This window comes from Gobius niger (assembly GCF_951799975.1).
Source record: "Gobius niger genome assembly, chromosome: 17".
Lineage (NCBI taxonomy): Eukaryota > Metazoa > Chordata > Actinopteri > Gobiiformes > Gobiidae > Gobius > Gobius niger.
The window spans coordinates 17,160,700-17,183,768 of NC_136868.1; the positions used below are offsets into that span (position 1 = coordinate 17,160,700).

At 41.1% G+C, this 23,069-nt stretch overlaps 1 protein-coding gene across 1 annotated transcript in view; it reads left to right on the forward strand.

The window, feature by feature from the left end:
- sema6bb (sema domain, transmembrane domain (TM), and cytoplasmic domain, (semaphorin) 6Bb) overlaps positions 1–23,069 on the forward strand; it is a 178,629-nt gene that overhangs the window by 100,967 nt on the left and 54,593 nt on the right. Inside the window, exons 7-11 of the mRNA XM_079574459.1 lie at positions 6,446–6,544; positions 9,253–9,343; positions 10,647–10,766; positions 12,285–12,373; positions 13,774–13,991. Of these exons, the coding sequence (XP_079430585.1) occupies positions 6,446–6,544; positions 9,253–9,343; positions 10,647–10,766; positions 12,285–12,373; positions 13,774–13,991 (617 nt within the window). The remainder of the gene's footprint in view (positions 1–6,445; positions 6,545–9,252; positions 9,344–10,646; positions 10,767–12,284; positions 12,374–13,773; positions 13,992–23,069) is intronic.

The following is a 23,069-nucleotide window of genomic DNA, read 5'->3' on the forward strand; positions in this document are numbered from 1 at the left end:
GGAAACTTGTTAAGTATTTGATAGATAGATAGATATGATCCGAGAGAGTTTTGTTTTGTGTTTAACTGTAAGAAAGGATGGATGTGATATTGAAGGTGAGAATGGAATTGATGACTAAACACGGAAAAGAGAAGAGGTGATAATACACAGCCTTGTGGAAGTCCAGTGTTTAAAGGTTGTGTGGATGAACAATTTAAAAGTACCTGTTGAGGTCTGTTCCTTAAAAAGTTGAAAATCCAGTGAGGGGTTCCAATACATTGTTCCAGACAAGTTGACTCAATGGCATTTGATTGAAAAGTGATTCATGAGTCTGCAGTGAGAATCTCATAAGAAATCAATTGAGGGTTTAGTTTTAATTTCACTTCAGTTACCTTCCAGTCACAACCACCCACACAGTGCAGTCAGATAGCCAGGATACTCACTTAAACTCTTGCCCCATTTCCCATAAAACAAATACATCTGAAGCAACTTGTACAATTTAGCTTTCCCTCAGATTGTGCAATCGCAGCGCCTGCTTTGAAACAGGCAGGTGTGCTGACGGGAACAATGACATGCATTCTGCAAATGTAGCGCTTTTCAAAATGCCTGCATTTGGTTTTTATGATAGTGTTGCTGTGCTGTAAAGACCTCTTTAGCAAACATTTACTGTAAGCCATTTTCACAGACCTCTTCCATATCTTTGCATTCAAGTCAAACCCTTTATGTTTGTCTGGTGTGAGTCAAGCAGAGACGGATGCAGCCGTGTCTCCAAGCGTTTGTGCTATATACAAATTCTTATTTTTCATACTGTCCCACGCTCTACCTGCAGCCCTACATAACAAGGAAACTCTTTTCTTGCCTAACAATCTCTGGCATTGATTATCCCTCCATCACAGAGCACCGACAGGGAAAAACGTCTCCAGAAGCTTCACTACAGCATTCACTACGACATGTCCCCACTGTACGCTAATAAGTTAGAGACTTCCAGACCGAACCAGGAAGAAAGGCCACGGTAGAATTTGAAAAAAAAAACTGTTTTCAATCAATAAAGGCATTTCTAACCAAGTGTAAGACAGTGATCAAGATGAAATGATTCCAAAATGACAGAAAAGCATAATAGCCCCCTTGAAGCGTGTTATGGCCTGCTTTGTGATATCAGCTCTGACCAAAGCAGGCAGCCGACAGACTGCGCCACCCCGTCAACAGGCCGTATGCAAATGCCTCACCCACACACACACGGGTGGGCATCTGTGCTGCCACCAACACTAATGTATACGGGAACACTCGAACGCACCATGCTGTATCTGTGGAGAACTGCGAGTCACTGTTGCTTCTTCTCAACAAGTCACATGTCGCTGTGCCGTTGGAAATTGACACCTCGTAGTTGCCGCACTCGCATGTAAAGTCGCACATGAAAACACTTCCCGAGCTCCTGGTTTTGTACTTTGTAAATGAATACGGCAGAGGGAAGTGGAAAGAGAGACGGAGCATCTGGAATAACACTCAGGCCGGGATCGCGTTCCCAGTGTTCCTCTGATCTCTCCCACATGAAACTACTGTCAAATGACTTACACACTATCAGCAATGTCTTTGGGATGATGTCAGAGCGGGCTTGAGGCCTATCTACATACCGTTCATTAAAGCCGCAGTGGTACTAGTGAGTGATGAGGATTATATCTTTCATATAAATCAGGAATATTTAAGGTTAGAGCAGTACATTAGTGGCTTTACTTGTGTAGGAGTCAGTTATTGGATGTGGGTGAGGTAGTTGATGTATTGGTTCAGGTTGCACAATATAACGTCAAATTATTATGGATATGCTATGCTCTTTTTAATGTATGTTTTTCTCATATTGGCAAGAGCAATTAGATTACACTCAAATGTTGTAAGCGCAATGGGATTATTTCTGTTACTTGTTCATCACAGTTACTAGATCTAAACATATCACTGTTGTCCTATTACCCCTCCTGATACAGTAATCCTGTATTCAAACTGTTACTGGTACTGTTTAGTTAAAAACTTAAGTGTTCCAGACAAGTTGACTCAATGGCATTTGCTTGAAAAGTGATTCAAGAGTCTGCACTGAGAATGTCTTAAGAAATCAATTGAGGATTTAGTTTTAGTTTCACTTCAGTTACCTTCCAGTCACAACCACCCACACAGTGCAGTCAGATAGCCAGGATACTCACTGAAACTCCTGCCCCATTTCCCATAAGTATTGTGTAAAATGTAGCTCCCTCTGATTGTGGAATCACAGCGCCTGCTTTGAAACAGGCAGCTGTGCTGACGGAAACAATGACATGCATTCTGCAAATGTAGCGCTTTTCAAAATGCCTGCATTTGGTGACGCAATATCCATATCGCAAGAAGGCACAATGTATTACAAAATGACTGTGATCTTTTATCTGAATTAGGTTTACGCTTCTTTTGCAAACAGGTGCAAAGGTGCAGTATGCAACTTTTATGTGGAGTAAAAAAAGTTGATATTTGTGCTTATTTGACCTTGTAGTGGACCAGTAGCTGCATGGGTGGTCAGCATGACACCTTTACATTCGATCAGGGTGGTCTCTATAACGCTCAAGGATCAATTGTTTGGAAGGTTTACACTGCTGACGGACCCTCTCACCAGAAAACCTACAAAACAATTGATCCTGGAGCGTTGTAGAGACCACCCTGATCGAATGTAAAGGTGTCATGTTGACCACCCATACAGCTACTGGTCCACTACGTGGTCAAATAAGCAAGAATTATCATTTTTTATTAGAAAAGTTGCATAATGCACCTTTAAAAATGTGCATAAGTTCACTTTTAGCCATGATTCGGGCCTTGTTTTGGTCCTGCTTTAGTATTTTTTGAAGTCTTGGTAAGATGAAAAAACTAATTGCTTTAAATGTAGCCTACAAGTTCGGTGCTGAAAAGGTTTTGTAAAATACCACTATAATAATGCCTTCATTCAACATCCAATATCACACTTTCTCTCACATTGTGCAGCTCCAGAGGTGGCAGACCCATCAGTCTGGGGTTTTGGCCATTCGGTTTCTGCTCTGGCCAGTGCATTGTATCTTTGGGCTCTACACATAACCTGCCTCGCCATACTGTCTGAACGAGAGTGTATATGCGGGCAAAATCTGTCTGACAATGGATCAAAGCTGGTCTGCGGCCTACACAAGCTAAATAATGTTAATTAATAACAAAGTATCAATCATGGAAGTAATAAGTGAAAGCAATATTGAGTATTAGAAGTGAGCAGTTGAGGGTAGTAAAAGGGCAGTGATTTGGTAGTAAGACTGAGGGTGTGAAATTACAGCCCTCTGCAGTGTATGAGAGGTTTTTCACAGGTGCCATCGAGACTGCGATGTCTTCCTGAGGGGAGGGGCCTATTGGCTCGCGTCCACTGTTGCCCCATGTGTTGCCCCTCTCTCCCCACTCACCACCACCACCGCACTGTGTGATTTAAAGTTCATAACCACAGACTGAATACAGAACAGAGCAAATCCTCTTTTGACCTTGCAACAGATATTTAGTGTGAAGAATCAATAAGGCAACAGCCCCTAAAGCTACGCTGTCCGCATTTAATCAAGGTTTGGGGAACTTTTTGAGAGGTTTGTCTGTCAAAATGGCCTGGTCTATTGGCCTTTTTCATTTATCGGGTTGACTGGATTGCAAACCAGCAACTATGTGCCTTACATGGGGTGCAATGGCTAATAACAACAGATGGACGAGAAACAAATTATAGTCACCTGTTCATGAGAAACAAACACAGAATTGGTCGTTTCCAACTTTAATAAGCTTTTACTGGGTTTATACCTTTGTGGTTCATTCCTAAGGACTTCATCTACGTTCAACAGTAAGGCTGGCCGACGAAGTTACTTGGCAACAAAAATGTGTGTCAAACCAGTCTTCTAGAAACCAAATCCATCTTTATCCGAATGCATATGCGGTGGTTTCTCCGTTGTGTTGGCCCTACTTTCTGCACTTCCTGTGGCTCTCCCTGAGGTCTGCTCCAGTCTCTGTCCCAGCTGGGTACAAGTATAGCTTTTATCACATCGCTGGAGTGTCTAAGGAGAGAGCGTCTGGAGAGGTGCTTCCTATTCACTCCTCCTGCCTCCGGTCCTCGGAGGGAAAGCCTCTTGAGAAAACACTTTAAGATTGACTCCAAAACACGGCAACAAACAAGAGCAGACATTGCTATCTTACGCTGAAGTCTGAGACCTCTCAAGAAGAAGCATTTTGAACTGGTAGATACATCTATTGTAGATATTAATGCAATGATTGGAAACAGAGACAACTGCTGCAGTAAAGAAAGCAGTGAGAGTCTTAAATGGTAAGAATAGATACTTGGTGCTTCAATAGATACTTGGGTTTAAATATTACTATACTATACTGGGTTTGATGTATGTAGACTGTGTGTTTGATCAAACCGTAAACTAAAAGGTAATGTATTTCATTTAGCAGATTAGAGAGCGCATCTGACTAGGAGCAACTTTTCAGCAAAAGCTTTGTTGACATATAAAGAATTAGTTGAAGAAGTAATTAAAAAATCAAATTAGAAACAAGTAATTTGTTTGTTTGCGTTTGATGATTAAGACTGTTATTCAATCACAATAATCACATAACAATTAAAATGCAGGGTGCTTCCTTTGTCATTTCAAACTAGTCCAAGCAGAAAATCCTTTTGATTCAGAACTCTTCTCTGGGTTAAAATGCGCTGAATTTTCCCATAGTCCAGGCAGACAGTCCTCCGCGCTTGACTGTATTTGAAAGAACAGGCTGGTTTCGTACTGTGAGAATAATGAGCGGGCCTATAAAAGCTGCAGGATCATTAGCCCAGTGTAAAGATCGGAGGTTACATGTGCACATCACACCGGTGTCAGACATGGAGCACCATAGGCTTAAGTGAAAAGCCTTTCTCTCCCACTATTATATTATTACATATAATTATCATATGTGAATAATGTTTGTATGAGGCACATATGGCTTATCAGGCTTCAGCATGTGTGCCCTGAGCACCACACGGTCTGGGTGAAGTTTAAGACACTCAATGAGACTTCAAGTCACATTTAAAACGCATATTTAAACAAGTGTTTAAGTTTATCTATTTATAAGGCGGGAAAGTAGGGAGTGAGAAAGGGAAGCAAGAGCATAGGTTTCCCCTGGGCACTCTGGGTTACTCTAACACAAAAAATAACATGTACAATAGGCCAGCATGAATGAGAATATATTTGAGAGTGTGAGCGGAGGACAACGAATGGAAAATAGCCCATGGCTACAATCTGGTGAGATAAGATCAATCAAATAAACAATTAACAATAGAAAAATAGCTATAGCTTCTACTAGTAGTGCTGGCAATTATTAGTAGCCTAGTACTTGGGAAAAATATTCATAGTAAGTAGAAAACTAGCATGTTTATGGCAACAGTTCTGCAGCTGGATACTACTTAAAGCTACACTGCTCATTTCTTCCATTTTTCAAACTTGAAAGCCAAAGGTAGTTGGGCAAAAACCGTTGGCTGCTGCCCCCACTCGTTTCTAGCTCTCAAAATAGCTTTTGCACAGTGGTCACATGAATTAACTAAGGGGAGATGCTGCAGCCAAAAGCCCTGGTTTTCCCAGGTGTCGGGGTCAGTTTGCTTTCTTCGCAATTAAACTTTCACCTTGAAACAAATGAATTGCCAAATCTTCTTTGTAAGATGTTTGCAAGATTGCACTGATTCAATGCTTGTCCACAGAATTATATGTGAAATTGTAAATTCAATGGACATTTTCTCAAAATGCATGCAATGCAACAACATTTCTAATTTAGTAGCAACGACGGACACAAAATGTTCCAGTCTGGCACTTAATCACTAATAACTAGCTCATTCAAAAACGTAACAAGATATCCAAAATACTACCATACATTTAAACCTTGTTCTGTCTATTATTAATATTTGGTCATCAATAATCTTGTGCTGATTACTTCTGGATTATTGATGAAGAAATTTGCTGCTTTGTTTGTTTGCTTTTGTCTTTCCACTAATGATGACGTTTACAATAAGCTTATGGTGCCAACATAAATTTACTGGACTACAGAAATTGGTTACCTCAGCTTTAATTACTTTCATATCTCTTTTGTTCACCTTTGCCATAGTCGTCACGTCTAGACAACAAACAAACAGTGTGATTCAAAGTCATTATAGGCAGGTGCAATTTATATCTCAGTGCTGGATAATTCAGGCTATAACTTTGTATCTTATTGAAACTCCCCTGTCTGCTCCTGGATTATCATCTGTCAATCAGCCCGGGCCTCGCGTGTGTGAGCGGGCCGCCCGCGCTCACTCTCTATAAAGATGATTGACACAGTTAATTTCACACATCAGGCAAACTGAAGGCATCGTTTCACAGCACACTTTGAATCATCATCATCTTCTGAAAAGTTTAAACCGACTTTCTAAACCTGTACGTGTTACTTTCTCCTCTTTTCTCAGGACGAGTGCCGCAACTTCATGAAGGTGCTGCTCAGTCGGCGAGGGGGGCTGTTCGTTTGCGGGACCAACGCCTTCAACCCTCTCTGCGCCAACTACACTGTGAGTATAATCAGATGCAATCTCACAGCTAGTTAGCGATTTACGTCTGAGTGAAATCTGTCTTTGAGGCCATTCTTAGACTTTTCAAGGATTCAACATTTTAGTGAAAAGCTTCTACTCAAACCCATGATTTTTACATTGTATTATTTCTGCTTAATAAAGAGCAACACAAACTCACCCTTTTCAATATATATATTCAATACATTCACCTTCTTTATCCAAATTTTGTTGTTGTCTAATGACAAATAAAGCCCCTAAACCTTATTTATTACAAAGTGAAAGTGGATTTCATCTTATTTTTGAACAATTTGATATTTTTAGAAGGCAATTCTAAAAATCTTCCCGTCTAAAATAGGAACATGACAGAAATATGTGGACAGATTGTGCAATTTTACATTATTTACCCGCCCACAATTTGTTGTTTTTTAGTTCAGCTTCAACTTCACACAACTTCAGGAAGCCTTTCAGTATTTTGAACACAATAATTGTTTCCCCTTACCTTCAAGTAGAGCCGTTTGTGAAGCACAAAGAAAAACGTCTTCAAAAAACACAGCATTTTTTTTTTGTATCCGAGTATTTGTTCTTACAAACTGTTCAACAAAGTAGTGTAATTAACCCTTATCCCCCACCTTAAAGCAGTACTTAGTAACTCATGCCCCTAGAGGCCATAAGCGCCACTGCAGGTGACACAGCATGTTCCCTTTTTTTTCTCATTAGTTGTCCGTGAGAGTAAATACTACGCTGACAGAAAAGGCAAAGGGTGAGAGGGATATTGTACATCCAATTACACAATGGACATTATTTTTTTTCACTCAGACTTGGCTGTAAATACTGTTTAAGTGGTGCAAGCCCGCAGTTAACTTTGCCCGTTAGCCCGTTAGCCTGTTAGCGTCTTCTTCGTGATTCCATTAGTGTGTATTGGGGCCTCCGACCCGTAGGCCGCAAAGTTGCAATTGTGGTTTTCTGGCCAGAAACACCAGGGGGAGATGAAAGACCCCCCAATCATCCCATTAACACTTGTATTACCCCCAGAGGGACTACGAAAAGGATTTATCATGGAAAACAAGTTACTTAGTACTGCTTTGACCGAACAGATTTTCTCCCGTTTTACCCAAATCTTAAAGCTTCTGGCCTGGAGAGCCTACAGCCAATAGGCAGTGTCACGCCTCATTTGAAAGCTAAGACCTACAGCACTTGTGTTTTTATAATTTTTGTCACTTTTTTTGCCACATTTTCGTCAAGGCTTTTATGGAGCATTTTGGTGATGAAAACACAACCAAAAGGGACGAAAGCGTGACAATCATAACGAGCAAGATGCTTTTTTTGTGGGTCTTTCAAATGAGGCGTTAAACTTGCCTATAGGCTCTAAGCTCCAGTCCACAAACTTCTAGATTTGGGTCAAGCTGAACTGGAGAAAATTAAGGTTAAAGTGGGGGTTAAGTGGTTGAACATGATGCTTCATACAGTATTCATGTGACTTAGAGTCCACTCGATGTCCGTAATCCTGCGGAAACACAGTTGTTGTTTTTGCCTGGGACGCAACTGTTGTCAATTGTGGGTGGTTTAACTTTGTGGTCTGCCGAGCTTGTTTTCATTGAGTCACTCGAATAATCAAGAACCACAGCTCTGAGGAGCGGCAGGGAGAGTAAAGGAGCTCGGATGTGACTTGTATTGAGAACATGGTTAATTTCTTCACTGATGGACCCGTCACCAGCGACTCCGATCAATGCGTAAACTCTCCAAGCCAATCCTTCAGCAGTACTTTTTAATGTCAATGAGTAGAAAGTAGTTAGTAGTGCTATAGTGGCTCATGAGGCAGTTCTTTGAAACAGAAAGTTGCTGGTTCAACCCTTGCTCCACCAGTTTGCCCGTGTCCTCTCGCCAGACAAGAGGACTTTGAAGTAATTCACCATATTAGGGCGCTCTTTTTTATCACAATAGCGGGTTTGTTTGTTTTAGAAAGCACACAATACCTTTGAGTTAAGTACGCGTTTCGAGTATTTTGTCCGCTTTTGCCACACTAAGCTCGCAGAAGAGAAAAATGTCATAAATATTAATGGACTTGCTGATTCTCACATCATTCAGTCAGAATATTAAACAAGAGCGGAGATGAAGGCTGTTGACTCAGGGACGGAAAGAAGAAAAAAAAATGGCGTATCAAAAACTTTTTTATTTTCAGCCTTGCACTTTCATAATGTCGCTCAATAGTGAAAACACAGCATCCTCCGCCTATTATCTGTCAACCACTAATGACATTGTTCGCGCTGCAGCCTACACCTGTCTGTGCCTGATACAGCGTCTGTTCCTCTGGGGGTTTGTTTGAAATGCTATTTTTATTTATAGCACTTTAATGAAACACTTACCAATTACTTTGTTTGAGATTCAAACTGGACTGCGCGTCATAATAGCTGTCTTTATTTCCATGTGTTGTAATGTATTTGTTGGTGCTAAATGCATTGTGAGCAAAGGTCAGAATAGAAAGCCATTGTGCCACTGTTTTTCCTTTACTTTATTTATGCACGGGGCTTTTGTTGTTCTGCCTAATTGCCGCCACTGAATCATTAGATAGCACTTACGCTAACGCTTGCTAATTGCCATTCTCTTGTGGCTTGTCCTCATGATGTTGTTGAGGATGCTGTTGTTATTGAGTCTAACCCTCTGGAATATGTGTGTATCTGTGTGTGTGTGTGTGTGTGTGTGCGCTATAGGGCGACACTCTGGAGATGGTGGGAGATCCAGTGAGTGGGATGGCCCGTTGTCCCTATGACCCCAAACATGCCAATGTGGCTCTGTTTGCAGGTAAGTGGAACACACTAGGTTAATGTATGTATGTATGTATGTATGTAAGCCGAACGGGTAGTGGGTTTTTCAGAAAGTATTATTATTGTTTTCTCTGTGTTAGGGCTGAAGCAACTCACTGTCATGCTATGTAAACTCTTAGTCATTGCAAAAATGTAAGACATTCTTAACATACGGCTTCTATATCATCGTCCCACTAAGTGTTTATTTTGTCAAATTAAATATTTCGTCAGAATTTCAGTCAAAGTATTTTTGCAGACTAGAATTGGACTAAAACTAAATTAAGAGTTGTTTATGAGACAAAAGTCATGAGCAGATGATATTTTCGTTGACTAAAATAAGACTAAATAAAAATGAAAAGAAGAGACTAACATCATCCAAACTTCCACTGAGTCTGGAAAAGCCTCATATCATATATATATATATATTCTCTGCCAAAGGAACAGCTCTGTGCTGCTTTGTTCATGTTGGAGAAGCTCCATGAAGCAGATGAACTGCATTAAATATGATTATAATAAATATTATAAATGCGATGCAATTTTAGTCGACTTAAACTAGACTACACATTTTTCAAATCTTGACTCAAACTAAATTAAAATATACTGTCAAAAATGAACACTGGTCCCACAGATGAGGCTCTGTTTTCTGTCACTACACTGTTATTTCACACACACTGTGTTTTAAGTTGGGAAAGACGACTCATGGCAGTAGTGCTTTAAAATCTAATTTATTACATTAGTGATAATGACTCAAAAGTAGTGTGCAGTAAATCAGGGAAACTATTAAATCTACAAATCTTGATGGTTGTTGTTTTGCTTTTGTGCCTGAACTGTCAGAACATCTGTCACAATCTGGCATCAATGTATTTATAATTTATGCTCATTAATTTTCCTAACACAGAAGATTTCAAACCTCTTTGTATCTCACCATTTGAAGGTTATCCTCAACAAAGACGTTTTCAATCAATCCAAAACCATTTTCATTCCTTTTTATGGCTTTGCACCGTAAACGTCAATAAATAAATAACACCTGTTCATTTGTTTGATAACAAAAGTAATTTATCACAATGTTTCCCTGTTATCAAATCTGGTATTCTGTACAGACCGATTACTGTCCGTCCTTCACCATAATGTGATGCTCAGAAGCTACATTGTGCGTGGGTGTATGGCATAGGAACAATTATGTGTCTGCAATTACCTTGTTGCAGGTCAGTTACACGAGGTGGATGAGGCGGCTCTGTTTGTGTGTGTGGAGTTGTTTTGTGCCATTGGCAGCCGCTCACTGTGCTCTGTTTCTCTGGCAGAGGGCAATCTGTTCACGGCCACTGTCACCGATTTCCTGGCCATCGACGCGGTCATCTACCGGAGCCTCGGGGACAGTCCCGCTCTGCGCACGGTCAAGCACGACTCCAAGTGGTTCAGAGGTACACGCTATATCATCTCCCTACGGTGCATACGAGCTGCCAAATGAACCACTGTCCAAATGAAATTATAAGGCGCAGCTGAGAGTCTCAGGGTTAAGGCTGCTGCATGCGTTCAAGTCCCAGCTCTGAGGGTTTGCTAAGTGTCTCTCCCCACTCTTTTCCCCATTTCAACCTGAGCTGTCCCGTCAACTTTTTTTAAGTAAATGTGCCCAAGTTAGCAGAAAAAGCTAATTACAATATGTAGTTACATACAATCTACATAGGGAAGTACGTAAAACGAGCAAGTATAGGTTTTTGATATAACTAGTCTGTGTTTCCACTGGCCACTTTTTGGCATTCGTTTTCAATGAATAGAATGAGGGAGACTCTAATTGCACTGTAAGTAAAAATAATAGAAAGATGAAACGAGAATCACAAAAGTAATTGCCAATTACTTGCAATTATCCAGGCTTTACATTTCCTTTGCAAACAAAAAAAAACATTCCCTCCATAAGTGTAAAGGTAGTTTAGACCCGGATGTTCTGAGATGCAGCTGCAGTATTTGTTCAGCATTTCCTGTATGCTCCTGTATTTGTTTTAAAACTTTCATTGTAACATAAATCACCCGTCTAAGCACATTCATAACACCTGTAGGAAACCTTGTTCAGCCTAAAACAGTGTGTTATTCTGACTTGCCATAGCAGGTGTCAGTCCTCTTCAGCTGCCTGTAATGTGTGACTCACATGTGTTATATGAGGTCGATACATGTCCCAAAACAAAGAGCTGAGTTTGCAGATTCAGCTCAGGTCAACAAGCATCAGACTGTGAGGAACACAAACAAGACCTGCAATATATTAAAGGTATAAAATGCAGTCAGTTAAAGGCTCTGTGCCCGATGTTTTACACTTTGTCCTCCCACAGTATATTAAACATGCAGTGGTTTGTGGAAAAAGTCCACATTATAAAGCATTTTAATCGATTGTGAGCTTGCATGCTTGTTTTTATTAACTTTGCTGTGACAGTGACCCTGAAACATGACCCTGAAAGTTGTGAAACATGCTCATGAACAGGGATGTTTATGAGTATGAAACACAGGGATGTTAGAAATGCATACGCAATGTTAACTCCCTGTTTCCTTGTTGTGAACCAAGCAAAACAAAAATCAGGTGCCTTTGACTTTGAAATGCCTAATATACTGCTTTAGATAATGTTCACAGTTTGATCAGTATTAACAAAGGCAGCTTGTGTGGGATTTGGCCTGAGCTTTGAAGTCCCCCAAAAAGTCCTCGGGAGAAACTCAGGTCGTCAGTAACATGTGGTCATAACGTGCTTATTGTTTTGCGTGAAATCCCCTTTTCGCGCTGTAATGCAATTCACCGTGGCCTGTTTATCTCTGTGACTGGCCTCTGTCCTGAGCGAACGCCGCATCTGCGAACGATGCTCCACTGCGTTCATGCTCCATTTATATTTCATTAGACCTTTCCCTGTGTTCACCCCAATCTCAAACAGCCCTTCTTCTTCCCCTTCTCCCGAACGCAGAGCCGTATTTCGTCAGCGCTGTGGAGTGGGGGCCTCACATCTACTTCTTCTTCAGAGAGATCGCCATGGAGTTCAATTACCTGGAGAAGGTAGATATAAGTCTGATCTCCCTTGCAGATATTCTTGGCGATAAATTGACTTTGTGGGATTCTTTAATGTGAACTGTGGATAGGGTTGTGTATGGATGTAGAGCTTGGCGGAGGCTGAGTGGTAACTATTCTCGCCTCATAGCAAAAAGGAGCCTGTCTGTGCACAGCTCTCTGTGTCTGGCAATACCATACATTTCCCTACAGGTGGGACAATAAAGTACAACCCTGACCATTTATAACATACACCGCAACTATTTCCACATTACGGCGCCAGTTGAAGTGCAGGATAGTGTAGTCAACATTTTGCCGTTAAAGGGGGTCATTTAAAAGCATTTGCTCGTGCTCAAACCAAGTAGCACGTGGAAAAGTGAATCAGCAGCAGAGTCATTTGTGCAGTTTTCACTCACACATCATTCTCTCATTTACATCCAATTTGGGGCTTTAATACAGTAATACTGGCTATTTCCGAAGGTAAATTGGGTGCACCGTGCCCACAAAATTGCAGGTTTAATTTTTCAGCTTGCTATAAACTTGCTTGATACTGTAAATGACTCCCAAAAGCATAAGGATTCAGACCCATGAGTTTGTATTTCCAAATCTATACATTTGGTTATCTCCCATCTGTAGAAGTCAATATCCAATTGATCCAATTTAGTTTAGTTTACTTTAGTTGAAGCCTCATGCTAATCTAACCCAGTGATATAGAACTGTAATTGTTGGTATTCTTTGCTTTACCCGACACAGTGTTGACCTTTTATCCCTGTGTTAATTTGTCTGAATATCAAATCCAACAAATCATGTTTGAGTAAACAACTGACTACTGCATTAACCCCAGAAGAGTATTTGCTTTTCGCTCTGTACACTCTGTACTCTCTCTCTCTCTCACTCTCTCTCTCTCTCTCTCCAGATCTGGGGATGTGGCCTTATGAAATAATTATCACTCTAATAAATAAGCAATTCAGTGAGAAATGCTTAGTGCAAGGTCTGGGCTTGGCATGTTTACACAAAATGAGGTAAATAGATAGTCGCATAGCGTGAGGGCATTCAGAAAAGTTATTTTAAGCAGTGCTGACATTTTCATGAATATTTTGATCCTGAATTTACAATTTTAAAACAATGCTTTGTCCAAGTAGGGCGGATGCATCACAAATTGCATGCAAATGACTCTGGCGATCAGCACGGAGTGAAAGAATATTAAATACGTGCCATGAAATGTTTCCCACTCCAAGTTGTAATGTCGTAATCGGTTTACTAAAGGACCAGCCTCATACATTTCATTACCCACTAGGCTGTATACTTAAAACTCTTTTTGGTCCAGATGGTTGTGCAATGTGACAACCAGTCGACCCTTCTGTAAATTGTCTGTGCCAGCTTTAGCTCTAACCGAAAGCTCTCGGCAGGTGGTGGTGTCCCGTGTGGCCAGAGTGTGTAAGCGCGACCTGGGGGGCTCTCAGCGTGTCCTGGAAAAGCAATGGACGTCGTTCCTCAAAGCGCGTCTCAACTGCTCTGTCCCAGGCGACTCCCACTTCTACTTCAACCTGCTGCACTCCACCAGCCCTGTCATCAGGATGCACGGGCGGGACATCATCCTGGGGGTCTTCTCCACGCCGCCAAACAGGTAAACAGATACAGAGAGCGAGAGACTGCTGCTGTGTCTGACATCAGAGCAAATGAGTTTATTCTCATGCCATGGCACAGGAATAAGGCTTTAGGTTCATGCATCACTTTATGTGTGTTACATCATTATAGATCAGCATTTTGAACCCTTTATAGGGCAAGTGACTACTTTTGGTAATATGGCCTCCCTGCTGCACATCAGTAAGGTGAAGGAGCATGTTGTCCTCACTCAGCCAATCAGAAGAGATCACTCTACATCACAGATCCCACTACTGAGGTATTTGACCAATCAGAGACCGGTTGCGCTTTCACTTCCTGTTTTCTCTGAAGTCTGAAAAAGACACAAGTCGGGCTAAATTCATGGTACATTTCTTTACATAACTTGAAAACTAACCATGGTAAGTTGATGAAACTTTTATTAGTGAATAATTGTACTAAGTGATGATGTGTTGATTTGGGAAGACGTAGAAATAAAAGAAATAAGTGAAATTACAGCATGAAAAAGGCAGGCACCATATTTGATCATGGTTCACTGGTTTCAGGTGTGATCATTGAAACATCAATATCACAAAAGTTGTAAAGTTCTAATGCTGAAACATGTTTTTTATGTGTATATTTTATATACACCTTTTGTATTTTTTTGACCACTTAAGGGCAATTAACTAAATATGATAACTCCGCTCACATTGATTTTCTGCATGATAAGGATTTAAAGAAAAAAGAAAAAAAACAGAAATAAACTTGTGTTATGTCCCCCAATAACACTCTTATTGTTGAACTTATTTATCTCAAAGTATTTTAGTGAGTGCCCTATAAAGGGTTGATTCTAGTTCTGCACTTGTAATAAAGTTTTTTTTTTTTTCAACTAAACCTGTGATTGCATGAAGCAAGCATTTCACTTTGTACTGTATATATAAACAGTAAAGCCCTTCAAGATCAATACTAAATGTCTTTGTCAGACACAAGGCTTTAGTTCTCTGTGTGGGAGTCCTATCCGTGAAAGATAAAGTAGATACTTGTCGATCTTCCGCCTCCTTGAAAGGGGAGATTTAATCACACCAGCACTTGTTACACATTTGAAATGCATTCAATTTATAGACGTGAAGTGGACCTGTCTGCATCTCCAGACGCGCCTGTCACTTTGAAAATTCAGTGGACCACCAAGTTTGTCCAGTGCCACGAAGTCAGTGGAGAGTGCAAGTGCTTCCTATTTGGCGAAGCTCTGGAGAAAATGAGAGAGGCTGCAGGATGTGAAAGGGGTCACAACTGTTGGGGTGAGGGAGTAATTGAAGACATGTGGATGGCTTTCACTCAGGACACAAGGGTGATTTGTAGAAAGGCTAGATTAAAGGGAAAAAGAAGGTAAAGGAAGAAGAAGAAGCGAGGAGATGAGATCAGAGTCAGCCGGGTAAACGAAGGATTATGGCGATGCGTGGCAAAAGCACACAGCGCATCAAGACGCAGTAAGTGACAGGCGACACAATACGACGAGGCATATCAGAACATTTATGTCACAGCTCAAACAACATCATTTTGACAGATAGCGTTTAAACTTTCCAACTGCGGCAAATAAACGGGAAGATACGGGCTTATCCCTCCCCAGTGCAAATAAACACATTTTCTAATTCCCCTTTTCATTTGCTGATACAGTTAGACTAATCTGCTTACGGAGACTTATTTTTAGGCTCCAGAGATTATTTAGGTTTTGTCACTGCTGCTGAATGGAATTGCAGACACAAAGCAAAGGGTTGTAAAAGGCTGTGTGTTGCCAAATGCCCTTTTGTTAGACTTTCAGTTCAAATCAATGAGGGGTGTTCTGCGATTTCTAATTGGTTCTTTCCTGATACAACAACAGCTTAAGTACAGTTAGATACTTTCAATGTTCTCCGCATTGAGCAAAGACCAAAAAGGTGGTACAATGTGATCAGAGGTGGGCAGACGAGGCCAAGTATTTAATCATGTTGATGTAAAAAGTGCTCATCCAAATGAAGTAGCATTTGGTGAGTGTTTGGTGATTTGACCAAAAACAAACAGATATTTCCCAAACATACAGCACAAAAATAAAATAAATATAACTGATTACTATGCAACACTGTAATCAGCAAAGAGCCGCAGTTGCTGGCTCGGGAATCAATCACTTCTAATGGGAATAACTGGAGAAAAATGGATGGATTACCAAAAGAACAATACAGTCGTGTGCACAACTTGTTTCATATTCTCAAGAAGGTTTAGAAAAAGAAGGTTAAGGTACTACTGGTATCGAAAAAAGTATGGAAAGCAGGTACCAAAAAGAAATGTAAGTATCTTTATATTCAAGCTTTGATGCTGTTGGTCATCCAAATAAAAAAAGTGAAAGACACTGGAAAAAAATGGAAAAAAATTGGGAAGAACAAATGAAAAAATTAGGCTAAACTTTGGGGGAAATGTAGGGAATAAACATTTTTAAAAAAGAGAAATAATGTTGAAAAAAAAATTGAAAAATTTGAAAAATTGGGGGGGAAAACAAACCTCAAACAAATGAAAACAATGTAAAAGAAATTAAATGGAAGGAAATTGAATAAATTAACATTATTCATCTGTTTCATGGCTCTAAATGACAAATAATTTAGCATAGGTATCGAAAAAAGTATCGTTCAGGTATCGGTATCGAAAACCAAGTATCGATATCAAGCACCGGCATTGAAAAAAATGTACCGGTACCCAGCTGGACCAGGACTCTGTGTCCTTGATAAAGAATGAATGACTGAATGAATGATTGATACCTTTGTGTATTTTGTTGCAGCACTTTACAATTTCACTGAACCTCCTGCACATTTTCACAACACAGCTTATTCTCACCAACTGGAGAAAATTATCTTGTTGGTGTATTCTCTAAAACCAATGATTTCTTTTTTTTTTTTTTTACAATACACTCGATTCAAATATAAAACGTAACCAAATATTACATTGTGTTTAAAGGGCAATTCCATGAACCTGTTTGTGCCGCTGAAAGCCTTGTTCAGATATGCGTCATCCTCACTCTCCACTGACTATTTTAAGAGCGCCTGATTGTTTGATTACAGTATACGGTGAAACATCCACCTGCAGAAGCTTTGTACTCCCACTGCATTTCTTGTGCTTGTGCGTCGACTGCTATTGTGCCTGGGAATTAGTTAAAAAGTCAAATCAGCGTTTATTCCCCCGAGTAACTCTTCAAAAATCAACTTCAATATTTCATTCAAACAAACTCTCCCGACTTTGGATTCTTTGAAACTACCTACAGTCAATGCTAGATTATACTGTATATAAAGAACAGTCATCATGCTGTACCTGATCCTGGATTTCATAGACGCATAGTGACCGCCACACAACTGTAAGCTCATATGATACAGCTTCTTTATCTGCTATTGAAGAAGAGACTCACACCGCCACAAAAATTAAAACGCTTCACAGGAATAATTATGGGAGAGAGAACTTATAGCGCTTCAGAGGGATCGGACGAAGACAAGAGAGAGTGAGCGCGACTGGAGGCCAGTAATGGACAACACGTGCGTCCCTCGCAGAGATCTAAAACCCTGCGTGTCTTATCTTTTTTTGTTTTCTGTGCTGTGCCCGGAAGAGGACACATGGCCTGGGGAGACACACGGACGCTTCCCACAGTCCCGGCTCGCAGACAAACGCTCAATACACTAACACACTTTCAATAGCTCCCAGATAAGAGCATTTATTTGGAGGAGAACCAGCTGAATCCACACACACGCACAGCCCTGCCTTCCAGCCTTTCCTGCCTGCCTGAGCAAACCGCCACTGGCCCCTTTTTGAAAGCGACTGCTGACCGAGACTTAGATACAAGGCGGCTTTAGATGGATGGATTAGCCGACGTGTCATGGAGCAAAAATGAGCCCGAAAGAGAATGAATGTGAGAGGTGAGCTGCTTGGACACTCATGGGTCCCCCGCGGCCGCGCTGCTGCGGTGCTAAACGCTCGCCAGACAAATTGCTTCTGCTGGTATTGCACAGCGCTGGAGCAGCAGGAAGTGAAAGCTATAGCCGCGCAGGAATCGCTGCTCACTTCCGCCCTGTCCTTTACATGTATGTGTGAGTTAGCGTTTTATCACGGCCTCCCGGAGTCTCTCCTATAGCCTTCCACACATCAGGGGGCCAGCGCCGGTTCTTACAGCCGTATTACAGCACACTTATTGTGGATTCTTCTGTCTCCAAACTCGCGGTGTGAAATCTCCCCTGGATGCCAATCCCTTTGTGCCTCCACCTCAGAAGCCCAATCTTTTCTAAATAAAAGAGAAAAGGGGGAAAGGAAGAGTTTTGAGTGCACCCTCTGTAGCCAAACTTCAGATGATCAATAGCTTTAGGAGAATGGGGAGACGCTTAAAAGGGGTCTCAACACGACAGGAAGTTAAAGGTATTCAGAGGAGGCTGGAGTCATCAAACAGAAAAAGAAAGCATTTAAAAATACCCATTCTTTTGGAATTCAGTGGATATTTCCTCCCACAAACTCCTAATAAATATTGAAAAGGAGAATGGTTGTACCCTACCAGGGTTTGCTGTCAGGAAAATGAAAACATGCTCCTTTCAAAGTCAGAAAAGTCGTCGCTAGCTGCAAATGCCAGAGGTTTGCCAGGAAGTCTTGGCAGAAAAGCAACCCCAGAGCCTTGGATATTTAAATAAACAATAGACGATCTTGAACAATCTTGAATCGACTACACAACAAGCAATAATATAGTGTTAGCGGAATTTTCTCGCACATTCTGGCTGAACCCAAACCCACTTGGTGAAAGAGGGCATTATAAAAAGCTTGTTTAGCTTTGATAACATCAGGATGTCGACGGGAAGACGTATGCCTCTTGCCAGCACCGTAAACAAAGCTTGTTATTGTTTGGTCAGCTGAACGTGTCCATCACTGCTGGAGAACTCATAGATCATTAGGATTAATGTTGCAGCTCTGGAATGCAAGCAAAATATCCCAGTTAATCTAATCTCGTGCATCCTCGGACTGGGAGGCCATGTTTGCTTTGGACCCCTAAGAGTCCCATGTGATGGGGTCAGACAGCGGGACATCCCATTGGGGGAATATAACACAAGACAGGGGTCCGAAGGAAAAAAAAAAAAAGAGAGCACAAGGAGCAGGCGGGGAAGTGGAGGCAGGAGAAGTGGGACACACGGCGGGTGCACAGATGTGAGTTAGTCCCCCTCCGGGCCTGCACTGGGTCAAGATACACCAGAGGTACCATGAGCAGAGCCCTGGAAGTGGATGCAGCTGACACTATGGTCGTGTATCACAAAGATGTACTGTAGTTTTAAGAGTTGTTCGCACTTCGTGAGCTGCAAATAGGAGGAGAACACAAATGGAAAGGTCATCCCTGTGTAGTTTAACCTTTACTTTATGCTATACTAACAAAACAAGCGTGTGCACCGTGAGCTAATGTTTCATTTAAAAAAATCTCGCTGATAAATTGGGCAGCAGATGCAGAACTGGTTCCAATTTACTCCTGTAGTACAACATTGTAATTGTTTTCAAAGAACTTAATTACTTTTTAATGAGGTGATTTATAGCTTTGACCTCTCACCGACTTGCTGTTTACAGTCATAATTATATATATATATATATATATATATATTTTTTTTTTCTTGTTCATTCCACAAGAAAAATATGGCCTTTCATGTCAGACTGGTTCAAAATCTGTTGAAAACTCCTGGATCTACAAGGCAATCTGGACGCGCCACTGCTGCTCTTTTGTACTATATTGATACGTTGTCATTTCAGTAGAGCAACAATACTCGCTGCCGTATAGCTGTCGCCCGTCTCCTCTCCTCCAAGTCGTCCTGTTACTGCTGTCAGTGTGACTGTCTAACACAGGGAGAGGCTCTAGTCTGTGCATTGCTCTATATTAAGCGCCACTCGATGTGCGGTGGGTCTGTCACTCAGAGCCGAGCCAGAGAGGAAGGCGAACGGCAAGAGTTCAGGAGGAGGGCGGCATCGAAAGTAAACACAACTGCAGGTGGGGAGAACAAAGCTACAGTTGCAGGCTGGCACAGTGTAATCCATCTGTGACAGTTTGGTGCTCCCATTTCTTTCATTTCAGCATCATCCAAACTGCCTTCTCGGGGTGTGGACTTTGACAGTTCATGATACCCATCTACTTGATTCAATCTGCATCTGCATTTATCCAGGCTTTCAAGGCGAGATAAGTAAACCTCCATGCACCCAGTGTGTATGCAGAAGCAAACACACAAAGAACTTACACACATTTGTAAGTATTTCTTCTGAAGCACATTTGGTGAATTTTGCTTCCAATGGGAAAGGCAGTGATCCATAATGAGACGGCTTGGAGCTGCCGCGGTTCACTTGAAGGAGGCAGAAAGACAAAGGCGAAGTTGGCGTGAGTGCTGAGCTGGCGCACGTTGTCACCGCTAACATCTGTGTGCTCCATCCCGGGAGGAGGCAGAGCACGGTCCAAGGGGTGGCCCCTCGGCAGACTGCCCCCACCAGGCACATCCCTGTGTGAATGACAAGTAACAGCATCCTCACAGCTGTCACACGTACGAGGAGCATGCTCCCAGTCGCGCTAGAAGCTTCAAGTCCTGCTTCACCCACAGTCCATCACAATGCAGCAAACAATAAGAGAAAATAAGAAATAAAATAGAATTCAAATGTATGAAACAACTTTTAAAGGAACAGGCCACCGTTCTTCCATACTGAGATGTTCTTACCTGAGCTTAGACGAGTTGATGTGTTCCTGTTTGGTCTTTACGCGGGCACTCAGTCACACACAAAGACCAAAGACGTTGTTAGCATTTAGCCCCTCCTCCTCTCCTCTGACTCAGACGGCATCTCTGGAATCGGCCATATATGGTCATGTTTGAAAACAGTTAAGGGGGAAAACAATTTTCTCTAATTATTCAAAAACTACTTTAAGAAATGCTGAATTAAGAATAGAGTTTTCTACTAAATAAAAATACAAAGACATGGAGAGGAGCAAAGTGGTTCAACAGCCCATAAATACATTTTTAAAAAAATAAGAATGCTAACATGATGCTACATGCTAGCCTCGTGCTAATGCTAGCGCTACCTACTGCTTGCTAAGACTGCCGTTTTTCACTTCTACAGAACAATCTGCTGTGAGAAAATATCCATATGGACCCGATTTACACTTAACTTTATTTCTATGTGATAAATCAGTTCATATTCCACCAGAAAATGGCTAAAAAGAGTGGAAAATGGTGTTTCCCAAAAGATTCTATTTTCCCCCTCGGCGAGGCCACGCCCCCTTCTATGACAAGATGCTGTCTGTATCTATGGGGCCAAATGGGGATGAAGTTAGAAGCGACCAAGCTCTTCCACGCTTTCCCTATTTAAATATGGCTATGTGAGTAGTTACACAATCCAAATATAGTTACAGAAAATGAAACATGTCGATTTTCTAAGCGTGGAAAAAAAGTGTGGAAAAAAAGTTGGCCTGTTCCTTTAAGTCTATTTTCTTTGGTTCTTTCCCAAATCTTTCCAATTTAATCTCCACCTTACATTATTAAACAGCTTGCGTTGCTCTATTCATGAGCAGTAGGTTGCGAGTGACTAAGGCTCTCATGTTTTGTGTATCGCTGAGGTACTAAATCCTAGTCACAGACTCTCACACCACGCACTACATTAGTCACAATGAGACGACATCCGGTGCAGAGGGAGAAGAAGGGATCTGGGAAAACCAACGCACTTCTTATCCTGGCTCGACATTGCTTCATTTGTCTCGATGCTACACAAAAATGTAACTCGCCGTTTAGAGGAGACATAGCAAAAACACTGTAAAGCAGCGAGTGTGTTTATTTGTATTGGCTCGAGTGTGTAAAGAATCTGGACACTAGACAGACAGCAGATGTTTTCGTCCTCCTCGGGTTCAGCAGGTCAAATTTGATCCCGCTGAGTTTAGAACAGAAAATGTTTGTTTGGTTTTTCTTGTGAAAGCCATTTCTCTTTTCATTGTGAGACTGAAAAAAATGGCTTCAAGAGATGATGATACAATAAATAAGAAATATGACCATCTGGATTGAGGCTTTGTGATACTTCACTGAAAACACCCATTTATTCAGGGCTTTATCTTCAATCAATTAATCAAAACATAAACTTTGTGTCATCTTTTTACGTGCCTCTATACTGTGTTGTACATTATGTGATGCTACCTTTCCAAGAGAGATGAACAATGTTACTGTAAACTCTCTCCCTCATTCGGTATAGCAATAAAATGCATGTCAAATTTTGTCAAATTTTTAACATGTTAAATTTGTCAAGGCTGCATTTGAGTTCATCCATCCAGCACATAACGGGAAAAAGGCAAACGTTCATTCATCACAAAACATGCATATTTTTAAAACCGGAGCAAGGGGTAAAGGTCTTGTAGGGTGTTAATTGTGTAAATGGACTCTGTGTTCTAGAGACTTTATGAACCGAGTCTTTCCCCAAATAAAAAAAAAAAGGAAAATAAACAAAAATACAGGACATCCCGTAGCGACTGAATATAAGATGGAGGTGTTGGACATTTCCATTTCATTAGTATAACCCGATAATGATAATGAGACGCTGAGAGAAGTGTTTGAGAAGGTGTAATACCGAATAGGACAGCAAGTGGATTTGTAGATGAATTGTTTTAGCAACTACTGTAGACGTCACATGATTAAAAAAAAAAGAAAAGAAAACTTTGACAGTTGCGGACAGAGCCAAAAAGTAGAAATTTGACTGAAATATGTGTGGCCTGAGGACGGACTGAAGTAATCTGATTATACGTAAAAGAGATGGCACTTTTATAGTAGGGATAGGCTGCAGAAATTTATCAAGAGACGATTTTCCTGGAGGACAGTCTGATTTCTAACTGGAAATGCTTTCTTTATTTTTCCTGTAAAACGCCTCCTTTTTTTTGTGAGGGAAAAGAAACGTCCTATGAGTCATTTCCGAGATTGTATTTTTTTCCAGAGAATTCCTGCCAAGTTCCTTTCATAGCTCTTATCTGTCTTCTGCATCTAAACTGTGCACGCTTCCCACTGTGTCGATCTTTTTTTCTTTTCCTATTTTCCTTGTGTTGAACCATTGAATGTCA